This window comes from Leucoraja erinacea, chromosome 33, assembly GCF_028641065.1.
Source record: "Leucoraja erinacea ecotype New England chromosome 33, Leri_hhj_1, whole genome shotgun sequence".
NCBI classification, from domain to species: Eukaryota; Metazoa; Chordata; class Chondrichthyes; order Rajiformes; family Rajidae; genus Leucoraja; species Leucoraja erinaceus.
In genome coordinates, this window is record NC_073409.1 from 4,635,295 (window position 1) to 4,650,299 (window position 15,005).

Genomic DNA, 15,005 nt, shown 5'->3' on the forward strand with positions numbered 1-15,005 from the left:
AGAACAATGGCCAATCCAGACTTCCAATAGATTAACCTAGTAACTAAAGGTAGACACAAGATGCTGGAGTAATTCAGCGGGTGAGGCAGCATCTATGGAGAGAAGGAAATGGGCGACGTTTCCGGTCTCGACCCGAAACGTCGCATATTCCTTCTCTCCATAGATGCTGCCTCACCCGCTGAGTTACTCCAGCATCTTGTGTCTACCTTCGATTTTACCAGCATCTGCAAACTAGTAACTAAAGTATATATCAAAATTTGCGGACGATACAAAAATGGGAGGAAAAGTAGGGGATGAGGAGGATAGGAAGAGTCTGCAAAAGGATATAGATAAGCTAGGTGAGTGGGCAACAACTTGGCAGATGAAATTTAATACTAATAAATGTGAAGTCATTCACTTTGGGAAAAAAAATGATAGGGCAAGTTATTTTCTAAATGAGGAGGAGCTGCGTTGTAATGCAACGCAAAGGGATTGTGGGGTTTACATGAATCACTGAAAGTTAGTATGGAGGTGCAGCAAGCAATCAGGAAGGCCAATGAACTAGGGGGATTGAGTATAAAAACACGGAGGTCTTGTCTTGCTGCAGCTGTACACAGTATTAGTGAGACACATTTGTGTGTACAGTTCATATTTAAGTTGTACTAGCCCTGGAGGCAGTGCAGCGAAGGTTTACAAGATTAATTCCTGCAATGAGGGGATTGAATATGAGGAAAGGTTAAATGGCTGGAACTCTAGGTCTAGAAGAATGAGAGGCGATCTCATTGAAACATATAAGATCGTGACTCTGCACCGAGGATGTTCCCAATGATCGGGGAAACTAGAACAGGGGACATAGTTGCAGAATAAGGGGGGGCTCTTTTAAAACTGAGATGAGGAAGAACTTCTTCACCCAGAGGGTGGTTAATTTATGGAATTCACTGATGGAACCAGAAACTTTAAATATATTTAAGACTAAAATAGATGGTTTTTTTAGCTGCCAAGGGGATAAGGGGCAAAAGAAAGAGGGCAGACCTTTCTTAATAGTAAGACCTGAGTGATCTCCTGGACAAGTGTCGATCGCCTAGATTGGGGAGGAGAGGAATTTCCCGGATGAATTGGAGGGGTTTTTATCCGGTTTTTTGCCTCCCCCAGGAGATCACGAGGTTCTTGGGGTGGAGAGGGGTGATAGCGGTATAAAGGGGAGGGTAGTGTCTTGTGTTCTGTGTCTTGTGTCTACTGTTTGTGGGTAAGTGTGTCTGTTTAGTGTTCAGCCATGAGCGAATGGCGGTGCGGGCTCGATGGACCTGGTGGTCTGCTCTCGCACCTACTTTCTATGTTTCTATGTTTCTATAAAGTCTGGAATTCTGTTGTGCATCTAGAAAACTCCACATTGTTATGCTCAGTATTTCCCAAGACAGTAACAGTGCTTGTGTTACTGACAACTCGTGGAGACATGGACTAGGTTATGATCCTACAAAATTCATGTTCATTAATGGGCTGAATGGCCTAGGTCTGCTCCGATAACTACTCTGCCATTAATCATGGCATATCTAACTCGCCCCCTCAACCCCATTATCCTGCCTTCTCCTGATAACCGCAGACAAAAGAAATGTATTTAGCGAACACGTTACCAAAAAAAGACCTTTCTTAAACCAAATGAGAAGATGAAAGGCCATGAAATGATTGATAGAAGGGAAACAAAGGCCAACCTCAAGCAAACAAAACTAAAATCACCCGAAGAGTTAACAAGTGATTGGATCACTGGAACAACCAAGGGATCAACTATGGAATCGCTCTCATTTTTCATATTATGAAATAACTTCAATGGAAGATTAACGACCAAAATGTTTCTCGACATCAGCAGGTGCAGTGGCACAGCGTGTTGGAACTCTAACATTCTGTTTCATTTGAGACAGGATGTGAATTTGTTCCCTTGTTCTCCACGTGCTGCTTTCCATGCTGCTGTGCGTATGGAGTAAATGGCAGGTGCATCCTCACAGGAGGAAAAAAATTTACGGGGAGTGAACCTGCTGTCGTTCCATCTCGTTGTGCTTACTCTGAAGTGAACATATCTGGGACATTTAACTAAATTAAACGTGCAAATCAATATATATTATATATTATTTTTTTCATTTTTGAATGGTTGAAATGAAAATTACACGTAGTCTAAAATCAGATCTGAAACAGCGAATCATAGCAGTGTTCTTTAATTTTTCATTCTTTAATTTTTCATTTATTACCTCAGCTTGTTGACAAAGACCTCAAATTAAGATTTTTTTAAATAATAGCATTAAACATTTAGATACATCACCTCATGATTTAGGTCAAACATTTTATTTGCACCTTTGGAGTATCTGTGAAAAGGGTTGCACTTAAAAGCTGTCACTGAAGCATGGAAACTTAACTTGATATTTTTCCTCACAGGTAACAGTCTGTCTCTACAATCTGACCAAGGGCAAGCTGCTACATTTTCTAGCTGGAATAAGATTATTCATGCAATGTATAGAGACCGCTTCATGACTTTGTAATGGGTATTTAAATTCAATTCTTGTTCCAAATAGTCTAAAAGTTGTGCCTCTTTGGAGGAAAGCAAAGATCTATAAGGACTTTTGTTCTTGACTAAAATCTAATATCAGACTTGTGTTTGTGTAAAATTCTAAACGTTAACATCGAGACTGTTCAGTGTGTGTTGGAACAGACTGCAGTCCAGTCAGGAGCAACACACTGATTGGAATCATGAAACATAGATCAGTTCTGACTAAAGCTGTCTACACAGGCATGACAATTTATTAAGCAAACATAAAATAAAATTTTCTCATTAAAAGTGGGTTTTGCAATTTCTACTCAAACTCTACTGTAAACACCAATGTGAAGGCATAAATTAGCAGTTATGTCCACCATATGTCCAGGATTTCTGCTGAATTTCCAGAGAATTTCCCTTAGAAACCCCCAATATTTCCTAGCACAAAAGTCAAAAATCTAATTATCATTGAGATCTGAAAGACCATCTGTTCTGTCAGAAAAGATCATAAATATATGTGCCTCAATAATTCTGGGGAGCATTACTATTTTTTCCCCCAATTCACCCCTCCTTCCTTCATTTGATGTATTTTATCTCAAGGTCTGGCACCACAAGTTTGTCCTCATCTGATTTACCAAACCCCCCAAAAGCCCCAAATCATCACATCAGCACAACCAATCCACTATCATGAGGCAACTAAAACCGATCAACTTCCCCTGTTCAGCCAAGGCTCCTTAAATTTCCAAAAATGTAGGAATTAATTGCCAGATCAAATGGGTCAAGCAAATGCTGAAAATGTTGGCAAATGTGGAAAGTGAAGTGAGGACCTTACTTTTAATACCTCATCTTTCTTGTTTGCAAGATGGATGTGGTACATGGATAGGAAAGGTTTATAGGGGTATGGGCCAAATGCAGACAAACGGGACGAGCTCAGTATAGATGAATTGGGCCAAAGGGCCCGTTTCTAGTTGTGCGAGTCTATGAAAGCATGTTGTAATAATCAATACCTAGCATTTTTAGATTAAGAAAAATATATTATGAACCACAAAATACAGATTTTCTGGATTTTTTTTCACATAGAAAAAATTAAATGTAAATAAATTTGCGCAATGCCATATTATCATGTCCAACTGCTTTTTCATCACATTTATCCAACACCAAGAGCAGCGCTTCACTAAGGAAATATGTGTTAACAGCAAATTACCACTATTTTGCCAATGTATTCAGGAGCATATTGCAAAGCAAGCATTGGATACACATGATTGAGAATTGCTTCACAACACAAAAAAATCTGCTCAAAATCATTCACACTTAGTCACCCAGTAGGGACAGGTTTATTAACAATGCATATTAACCTTCTTTCTTGGTTGACTGTGTATTTAAGGAATTAGATGGGCCAACTTTAAGTGCTATTTAGGTTAATTAGTTCCAGACAACTTTGGGAAGCAAAATGAGGCCATTTCAACTTCGTTGAAGAACATTTCATCCAGATTTTTTTCAATTGGATCGATTTGTAACTGTAAATTTGGCTATTTGGCTCACTATACAATAAAGATTTCACATCTTGTGGTCGTAGCAGAGGAAGCCATCGTTACTTGTCGGCCACATGCACTAGAAATCCCAATGAAAATTTCTTATCCTTTTGGTGATTTCAAGCATGATAGGGTTATGTGGCTGTGGCAATGTAATAATGGATAAATCATAAACCCTAAAGGCAGAAAGTTTACACTGTACAGTTCAAATATCATTCAGATTCTTGAACAGTTCACTTTGGCCTCTAGATCTGAAGCAGTGAAGTCTTGAAAATCAAAAAAAGCAATTTCCCAACCTTTAGAAACAAGATGAATTCTTCATATTTGATTTTCAATCTTTACACTTGATAAAATTAAATAATAACCAATTAGCAGACATGCAACATTTCTCGAGGGAACACAATAACAGTTGAGATAGTAAGTGATATTCACCTTTTTTGTACTAAAGAACAAAATGACACCTTGCTGTCTTACCCCTCCATCAGTGGAGGGTGCTGTCTCCTCCCATCCCCCAGCCTTCGGGCTACTCCTCCTTTTCCCTTTCTTGTCCCCACCCACCCCCGCCCCCGATCAGTCTGAAGAAGGGTTTCGGCCCGAAACGTTGCCTATTTCCTTCGCTTCATAGATGCTGCTGCACCCGCTGAGTTTTCACAGCTTTTTTTGTGTAAAAAATAACAGTTCACTTGGCCTCTAGATCTGAAGCATGAAGTCTTGAAAATCAAAAAAAGCATTTCCCAACCTTTAGAAACAAGATAATTCTTCATATTTGATTTTCAATCTTTACACTTGATAAAATTAAATAACAATCAATTAGCAGACATGCAACATTTCTCGAGGGAACACAATAACAGTTGAGATAGTAAGTGATATTCACCTTTTTTGTACTAAAGAACAAAATGACACCTTCCTTACCATTTCATAGTGGAGGGTATAAGGCATTTTGTACAAAATATGACAACTTGAAATATTTGCTTGTACATGAGGTACAAGTCTTTAAGGAGTGCACCATAATAATTTCAATTAAAATGGTCACAAATTCACAGGCTGAAATACAGTAATGAGACAGATTTCCACTTTTAGACACTCATTCCTTTGCAATGGATAATTTATTTCTGCTAATCCCTGTAAATTAGTATGAAAATAAAATGATCAGTATCATATACTGATACATTTATAGTATTGGATAAATTAATAAAATCGGGAATTTCAATTGCATTTTAATACAAAATTCATTGTGCACTTTTCATGAGGTACAAGTCTTTAAAGTGCACCATGAGAAGTTCAATTAAAATGGAGCAAATACTGAAATACAGTCATTATTTCAACTCTTATGACACTGTAACTGACTCTTAAGCAATTTCTGCTTCCCTCAATGTGGTGGAAATAGGTGGTGGAAATTTGGAATTAAAACCTACTCAGATCAGAATCAAAGCTAGACAATAGTGCCACACATGTCACATCCCTGTGATGACAATCAAGTTCCCAGAGCCCTGCAAACCAGAAGATCCCAAGGTCTTCAACCCACGTGCCAGAGCCTAAGTGCCGCAACACGACAAGAAGCAGCACTCCAAGGGAATTCAGACCAGATTAACTCAGGACTGACCAGCCTTGGTTGCTGTTGGGAACAGCCATCTTTTACTAACAATGTGTTGTACTGGGACTGCTGTACGCTCAGTCTCAGGATCACAGACTTATACAGCACAGAAATGGACCTTTCAGCCCATCATGTCCATTCCAACCTTTTTGTCCATCAACTAATCCTATCTTCAGTCTGAAGAAGGGTCTCCACCTGAAATGTCACCCAATCCTACTCTCCAGAGATGCTGCCTGTCCCGCTGACTTACTCTAGCATTTTGTGTCTATCTTTGGTTTAAACCGGCGTCTGCAGTTCCTTCCTACGCAATTATCCTATCTGCCCACTTCAGATCCGTATCCTTCTGTCCTAGTTATTTGAGTGCCTGTCTAAATGTCTCCTAAACGTAGTAATCGTGTCTGATTTCACCATCTACTCTGTCAACATACTCCAGATATTAACCATTCTACACATTAAAAATCATTCCTCTCATTTCCCCTTTAAAACTTGGTCTTACCATAAAATACTACCTACATTTTTTTATAGCTCTACCAAGAGAAATGGATTCTGATCATCTATTCTTTCTATGCCTTTCATATTTTTTATGACCCTTTATCAAGTCACTGTTCAACCACCAGAACATCAAGGAAAACAAACCCACCCTACACAATCTTTCCTCCTAACAAAAGTTCTAAAACTAAACTAAATTCAGGCAGTATTCTGCTGAATCTCCTCAGTATTCTGTCCAACATCTTAAAGAAACACCATTAGCTATCCTCCAGTTTGCTAGCTCAGGCATGTAGCTAATGAAGATGTTAAAATCTCTGTCAGGGCTCCAAGTACCTTCTCCCCTCTTTCCCAGAGCATCCTGGATTAAACCTCATCCAGTCTTGGAGAATTATCAACCCTTCCCCTTCTTATAGTCATAGAGCCACACAGAGTGGAAACAGGCCCTTCGGACCAACTTGCCCACACCGACCAACATGTCCCAGCTACACTAGTCCCACCGGCCTGCATTTGGTCCATATCCCTCCAAACCTGTCCTCTCCATGTACCTGTCTAACTGTTTCTTAAATGTTGGGATAGTCCCAGCCTCAACTACCTCCACTGGCAGCTTGTTGCATATTATTCCAGCTTATTCTTAATATTGGCATACTCCGTGACTATCAATTTACCCTGAACTTGCTATTTTCTTCTCCTTGATGAATACAGATAAAAACTATTCATTTAGGACCTTGCTCATCCCCTGGTTCCATACATAGATTAGCCTTTTGATCCTTCCAGGTGATCTCACCCTAAACCCTCAAAGAAAATAATATACTGCATCAGTTCAGTGGCATCCATTTGGATACACTAAAGTTTTGGGAAATAAATGTTTTTTAAAGTGTCAATTTTCGTTTAGGAATTGAGATGCCGACAAACTATTTCCAACATTTGCAGATTTTTTTGATTTTCATTCACTATTTGTGAATCTTTAACTAATAGTAAACTGATCCGGAATACAAGTTAACTGAATTTTTCCACATTTGGATTAAAAAAATTATGTATTACTCATTAACAAAACGATGCATGAAACTCACCTTGTGGTAAACATTTTAACTTGTTGCTAGTTACGGAGAGTTCTTTCAAGTTTGGAAGCGTGCAAAGTTGCCGAGGTAAATCTTTAAGCTGGTTCCGATCAGCAGCCAAATACTCAAGAGAAACGCATAAGTGTAGACTTTCTGGCAACACAGTCAAGCAGTTGGCTGAGACATCGAGGGTCTGCAGTTCCCTTAGATCTCCAATTTCTGTTTCGGAGAAAAATAACAATCTTAACTATGACAAAAAAAAACACAACACAAAGTGCTGAAGTAACTCAGCAAGTCAGGTAAAATCTCCAAGAACATGGATAGGTGACGTTTCAGGTTGGGACCCTTCCTTATCCTCTTGAATCCTTTTAAAATCCTCCTCCACACTCACAACCCATTTATTTTAGAATCAACCAACAAACTCGATGAATGACATTTGGTTTCTACAGCCTTTTCAGAATTCAGTGAGGTGGAGCAAGGCATTATTGGGGAAAGGGGAGGTAGAATACACGAGTAATCTAACTAGAAACAAAAAAAACGCATTGAGGGATTCGGACTGGAAGGAATTCAAAGAGGAATTTGTTCGTTTAATTTAGTCTTCTGTCACGTATACCGAGGTACAATGAAAAGCTTTTTTGTTACCTGCTATCCAGTCAGATGAAAGATTATACGTACAAAACATTTACTTTTTTGCTTTCAACATTTCTTTGAGCATTGAGAGTTTAGCTATTAAGATCACCAGTAGGGTGCTGCATTTTTACACGATAAGTAAATCTAAATAATATTCAATTCCAAGCTCCCATTCAATAAACAATATGCTTGACAAATAATTACACCATTTGTTTCACTTACATGGGCAGATGAAACATTACAGTTCAGGGAATATGAAAAACGTAACACATTGAAAATGGGAAAAAACAGATTCATTAAAATGATTGTATGTGTGTTAGAAACAAAGGCACCAACACTACATTCAGGCCCCATTTCCTTTGCTATCAGATGCACCTCTGCTGAAAGGATGTTATTCTATTCACTTAATGATCTGCAGGCAAAATAAGTGGAAGTCTGTTTATGATTCTCAGGAAGTCTGATTGTGTAGAAGAACTCCAGAACAGGATAAATGCATCATATGAAACTCAAGTGGATAACAAGGTCAGTTTGCATCACAGCAATCTGCCTCGGTATATTTTGCAACTAAAATGAAACACGCCATTCTCTATTACCAGACAATTGAACATCTTTCCAAATTTCAAAATTTATTTCAGGATAGGACAATCTTCCTGGACCTCAGAAACATAAATGTAAAAGTAACCACATTTAAAATGAATTACATGCATCATTGGTTTATGGGCCATTCTCATATTAACTCGAACATTTTAAAATCTATATTTTTTGTTTGAAGAAACAATAACCTATCCACAGCAAAGCACTAACTTAGGAAAGGACAATGGCTAAAAATGTAAATGTCATGTTGGCTTTGACTTCAGTTTGGAAACAATACAACATTTTTGAATAGCTTGTAAGCATTTATGTGCAAAAGGCCAAAAGTAAATACTTTACAAGAAAATAGGTAGATATAAATTTTATAAAATGAGCTGCAGGCCCTACCCCTAATACCATGTGCTCTAATTTTGCACACTAATCTCTTGTGTGGGACCCTGTTAAAGGATTTTTGAAAGTACAGATACACCACTTCCACTGGCTCTCCCTTGTCCATTCTACTTGTTACATTCTCAAAAAATTCCAGAAGATTAGTCAAGCATGATTTCCCTTTCATAAGTCCACGCTGACTTTGACCGATCCTGTCACTGCTTTTCAAATGCGCTGGTATAACATCTTTAACAATCAACTCAAGCAGCTTCCCCACTACCAATGTAAGGCTAACTGGTCCTATCATTCCCCGTTTTCTCTCTCCCTCCTTTCTTAAAAAGTGGGTCGTATTGGCTACTCTCCAGTCCACAGGAACTGATCCAGAGTCGAGAGAACATTGGAAAATGATCACCAATGCATCCACGATTTCTAGGGCCACCTCGTTCAGTAATCTGTCATGCAAACCATCAGGCCCTGGGGATGTATCTGCCTTCAGTCCCAGCAGTTTACCTAACACCATTTCCTGACTGATGTGGATTCCCTTCAGTTACTCCTTCCCACTAGATCCTCGGTCCCCCAGTATTTCTGGTAGATTGTTTACGTCTTCCTTAGTGAAGACAGATCCAAAGTACTCGTTTAACTGTTCTGCCATTTCTTCGTTTCCCATTAAAAATATCACCTGTCTCTGATTGTAAGAGATTTGTCTTCACTAATCTTTTCCTTTTTACATATCGAAAGAAGCTTTTAGAGTCAGTTATGAAACATTTTGGGTCGGGTCCCTTCTTCAGACCAGTTCCATTGGTAATGGAACCATTTCCATTAGCAGCAATGTGGTGCCATGGGGAGGAGGTAAAACAAAGAGGGAAGGCTAGGAATTGGGTGAATGGGGAATGATGGAAGAAAAAACGGAAGTAACGCCCATCTAAGAATCAGTGCTTTGAAATAGGGGCATGAAAATTACCAGCATAAACTGCAAGGGTGCACAGAAGTGGATGACTCAACCATTTCGGGAAAGGGAGGAGGGGTGGTAAAATGCTCTGCAGTAAATGTACAAGTTTGAAGTGAGGATGCCAGAGAAAAAAAAAGTAATGCTAAATTAAAGGCAGGTGTAGAAGGATAACCAGGGGCTGAGCCAAGTTGTGGGGTTGGAAGATGAGAAAAGTTATATTTAGAAACAAGAGAAGTGTTAGCATTAAATGTTAACATTGGAGGGAATTAACAGCTTGTGAAAGGCAGCTACAACCTTCTTACTCCCCCCCCCACCCCCACACACACACACCTCCCCCTCCCCACAATCAGTCTGAAGAAGATTCCTGACCCAAAACGTCACCTATCCATGTTCCCCAACGATGCTGTCTGACCCGCTGAGTTACTCCTGCTTTTGTGCCTTTTTCACTACCCTTGTGAAAGGGTGGTTATTCAGTCTCCTCAATGAGGCTGAGACAGAATGACTCTGGGAAGGGACATGCTGCATAATTAGTATTTGCATCTGAGATATGAAACAAAAATGTAAGAGTTGATAGGCAAATGACAAGCATTTTTTCAAATAAACTCTGCAGCACTCTTGAAGAAGTAAATGCACCTACTCTTTTAACTTCTGGCTTTGACCAGTGTTGTCATAGGAACTTCTAACAAAATGAAAACAAAAGGAAAAAATTCAGTCGTACTTTCTCGTCTGGCTGCAATGCATTTAGTGTCTATAATACTGGCAAGAATATGCAACAATATAATTTGGCTTATTATTGTGGTATGTAGTATTGCAGTATGTAGTAATGTTGTATGTTGAACATAAAGGTCATTAACTAAAAGCACAAGAAGTTTTCTTAGAAATTCACAGTAATGTGGGAGACAGAGTAATTTTATTTCCAGACAAGTCCTGAAAAATTTAGGAAATTGGCTTTTGTATCCCAGCCAAAATTTAAAAAAAAATCAGCATACCTTTCAAGCGTTTCACTGTTGTGGACACTGATATATTTTAGTTCCAGGAAATTTGCAGACTTAACTCTTGCTCAAGATCAGTAGATAGTAAAAATGAATGAAAGCACTTCTTAAATTATACTCTTGCACACATTTTATGCTCGCCGTGTGTGTGTGTGTGTGTGTGTGTGTGTGTGTGTGTGTGTGTGTGTGTGTGTGTGTGTGTGTGTGTGTGTGTGTGTGTGTGTGTGTGTGTGCGCGCGTGTGTGCGCGTGTGCGCGTGTGTGTGCGCGTGTGTCTGTGTGTGTGTGAGAGAGAGAGAGACTTTTCACTACTTGCCTAGGCGTGCAAAGCCATTTGTGTAAACAAATACACCTACGTATTACAGTTGAAAACCTGCCAGTATCAACTTCTAATGCGATTATTCATCCAAGTAATAATCTCTCATCGGATTCCTGCATTTTCACTAATATATTCACTGTTATTTATTCTCAAGAGCAAGCACTTTCCATAGCATATTACAAGAAATAACCAAGTGTGATATATTTTAATTTATATAAACACATAATAGCCTTCTGATATTTCAAAAATGAGTTAGACAAACTAATGCCAATTAGAAAAAGCTGGTTTACCTCTATTAATTATATACCGGATGGCAGATCACCAAATTCACCCAGGAATCTTAAAGTAAAACATATTACTTCCTCCTTCAACTTTTTGGATTCAGTACATGTCGGCAGGTTGCAGCTCACACTGGTAATAGCACATTAATATGCACAACCAGTCTTTATAACACAGAAATAAATAATTTCCCCTTCCACGCCTTTGCGAATATTTAAGCATTTACAAGGCTCCTTCCACTTCATTTCTTCTCATTTAAACAACTTATCTTTCTATTCTTTCTTTCTCACATGTTTACATCAGCCCCTCTTATTTCATAATTACAAACACAGAATTGTAACACAGAATAAAGTTCTCGTGGAACTGACCTAAAACGTACCATGTTTTTTTTAATGCATTGTTCCAAGACGAAAAATATTTAAGAATTGTGCAAGAAAAACTTGCAGTTGTGTAGCATCGCTTACAGCAACATTGAATGCTTGCTCTGGCCAGAGATGTGAACACTGTTCCTCTAGTCCCACTAACTTTATGCAGCCCCAAATGTCCAATTGTGGCCAAGCTGCCTCTACCACCCATGAAACAGAGTGGTCCACAACCCGCAACTGGGCATTCGACACCTCAGCCCCACCCTTGGATCAACCACATGGTCTTTTGACAGTTCACTCTGTCTTCTTCTTGTCGAGTCCACACACAAGATTAGAAGTTGTTCAGCCAGAGCTGGACACACATCTCGGCATCTGCACACATCTGTCTGTCTTGCGCTTCTTGTGCGTGGTGGTGGAAAGATTGGAGAAAACAGGGTCGTGACGTGAACGCTCTTTCCAGTTCACTCTGTCAAAAGCCTCTAAACCAATGCTTATAATGATGATTGGACACTCAGAGCCTTTTGCCCAAGCTGGAAATATCAAAAGGTAACGGGCATAACTTTTAGATATGAAGAGGAAAGTTTAAAGGTGGGGAGCAGAGCAAGTTGTTTTTTTAAACACAGTGAGTGGTGGGTGCCTGGAATGAACTACCAGAGGTGGATGTAGAGGCAGATACAATTGTGGTATTTAAGAGGTTTTCAAGAAAGGCACATGGATACGAGGAATAGAGGGATATCGATCATGTGCAGGCACAGAGGATTAGTTTAACCTGACATCATGTTGGGCATGGACATTGTTGACCATAGGGCCTGTTCCTGTGTTGGATACTTCTGTGTTCTATTAGTGACTGCAAAACAACTGTTTTAAAGGATTCACATAATTAATAATTTAAAACTTTCTGATCTAATTAAAAATACATACCTTTTCAAACAAAGGTGGTGCCACACATGTCAGCTATACCTAATGTGAAACTGAAGGGTCGAAGGCAAGTTGCTTCAGGTCCTTCAGCTCTGTATGTGTGTGTTACGTCTAGATCAGGAGATCTGCACCTAACTTCCTGCTCAAACCTTTCTGCTGCACTGCAATATGCAGGAGCAAGTGTCACGACAAAGCAATTAGTGGACCCATCAGCTGAAGAGCAACGTGACCCAGCTCGTTGTAAAGCAAAATCTAAATCATTTCTAAACTAAGTGTTCAACATTTTGCTTACAATTGTTCAGGTCAAAAGCAAATGTTTAGAATATCCTTCACTAAAATTTCAAATAGCTATGCAATATTTTTGGTAGACAAAAATGCCAGAGAAACTCAGCAGGTGAGGCAGCATCTATGGAGTGAAGGAAATAGACATTGTTTCGGGACTTATGCAATATTTTTGGTATGTAACATCGCAGATATCAATAATTGCTGCGCCATGACATTCTATTAAGGAACCTTTCAATTCTTATTCTGTGATACATCTGCCATCTGGTGGCCTGAAGTTGCTTTTTTTTTATAGAAGAGGCCACTTAATAGGCATGATTGTCTAAATTTGCCTCCCTGTTTGATTAATTCATTTATATAGTGCCTTCAACACAGCAAACTTCCCCAGATATCTCACATAAACATTTTTAAAGAAAAATAGACTAGAGAATGGCCAGACACTTAAATAGCTAAGTTTCATTTAGTTTAGAGAAAGAGCGCGGAAACAGGCCCACCCTGAAACACATTAGAATCCTTTTCACCTCTAGCCTTTGGCACTTGCCAAACCCATCTACCAATCACCCCACCCCCCCTCATCAGGTTTGAGTTATCCCTTGCCAGACTTTGTCTCATCCCCATCTCTCTTTTGCAGCTTTCCAATATTCCAATCAATCTGAAGAACTGGTGAAGACCCAAAACGTCGTCAATTCATTCCCTCCCCAAATGCTGCCTGACCCACTGAGTTCCTCCAGCATTTTGGTTTTTGCGCAAGATGCCAGCATCTGCAGTTCCTTGTATCACCAAAATGCAATGAACTTCGCAAATTCAACAACTTCAAGAACAGCAACAGATTTGAAACCAATTTCCTCTATAAAATGTAAAATATTTTTCTGACAAACGTATTAATATTTGGCCATCTTTCATGATTTGATTATATGTGCTTATATAGGTAGCTGCTTCCAGTGTTGCTGCTGCTGCTTGCAGCTGCTGGCGCCGACGATGGCTGCCACGGTGTACTGCTCCTTACCTGCGGGCGGAGCACCAAAGCAAATTCCTTGTATGTGAATACTTGGCCAATAAACTTATTCATTCATTCATTATTTTGTTGTGCAAAATTAAAAGAACGCAATAATAATACTGAAGATAATGAAAATATAACTTACATCAGATTCAGTTATATCAGATTCAGAGACCTAAAGAGGACAGGAGATGGCGTTGCTTGTCCAAAGGTAGACAGACAACAGTCCCAATATCTTTCACGGTTAGAACTTAGTACTACTTCCTCACCTGATGGAAGAAATCGCAATTGGTTGTTTGTGAGCCGCAGATGCTTCAAAGCTTTCAGCTGACCAATCTCAGGGCAAATGATTGCCAACGCGTTATTACTAAGATCCAATGATTGAAGTTTAACCAACGTGCCAATTGCTATTATGGAGAAAAAACAGTACAAGTTTACATTACTATCACAACAATGTTTTACATGCTTTGGAATTCAAAACGAAAACATATTCTGTATGTATATGATACGGCTAGTGCAATAAATTCACATATACAATAGCCACATCATTCGGTGTGGAGGCGCCTTGTGGTAGCGGCTTGACTGCAGTCCGTCCGTCTTTTCTTTCTTTTTGTCCCGTTAGTTGTATGTTTTTGGTTTTATTTTTTAGATGTGTATATGTGGGAGGGTGTGGGTGGGAGTGGGGGAAACTTTTTTAACTTTTTAATCTCTTCCCTGTACGGGAACCTGACCTTTTCCCTGTTGGGTCTCCATTGTCGTTGGGCCTAATATCGTGGAGCCGGCGGCCTCCAACTGGAACCGACCTGAGGGCTCCAATCGTGGAGCCTGCGGACTCACCATCGCGGAGCTGGCCGACTTCGGAGCGTGGAGAGCTGTGGTGGCGTGCGGCCGCGACCCGACTTTGGAGCTTCGGAGGCTCCAGCTGCAGGCCCGGTTGATGGTAACATCGGGAGCTCGCAGGTCCCTGGTGGAAGACTGCTTTTCGGAGCTCCTGCAACGCCAACTTCTCCCGCCCGAAATCGCAGGGTCAAAACGACCCGGAGCGAGGCCTTACATCGCCCCGCACACCCCCCGCCGGGGGCTTTAACATCGGGAGCCCCGGTCGCCTCGGGAGAAGAATAAAGAACTGGGAAGAGACAAGA

General features: G+C 39.9%; 1 protein-coding gene across 2 annotated transcripts in view; it reads right to left on the reverse strand.

Annotated features, from left to right (window-relative positions):
* lrrc28 (leucine rich repeat containing 28) overlaps positions 1-15,005 on the reverse strand; it is a 31,911-nt gene that overhangs the window by 10,144 nt on the left and 6,762 nt on the right. For both annotated transcript variants that reach the window (XM_055661054.1, XM_055661053.1), the window contains exons 5-6: positions 14,133-14,270; positions 7,186-7,392 (exon numbers count right to left, since the gene is read on the reverse strand). In XM_055661054.1, the coding sequence (XP_055517029.1) occupies positions 7,186-7,392; positions 14,133-14,270 (345 nt within the window). The remainder of the gene's footprint in view (positions 1-7,185; positions 7,393-14,132; positions 14,271-15,005) is intronic.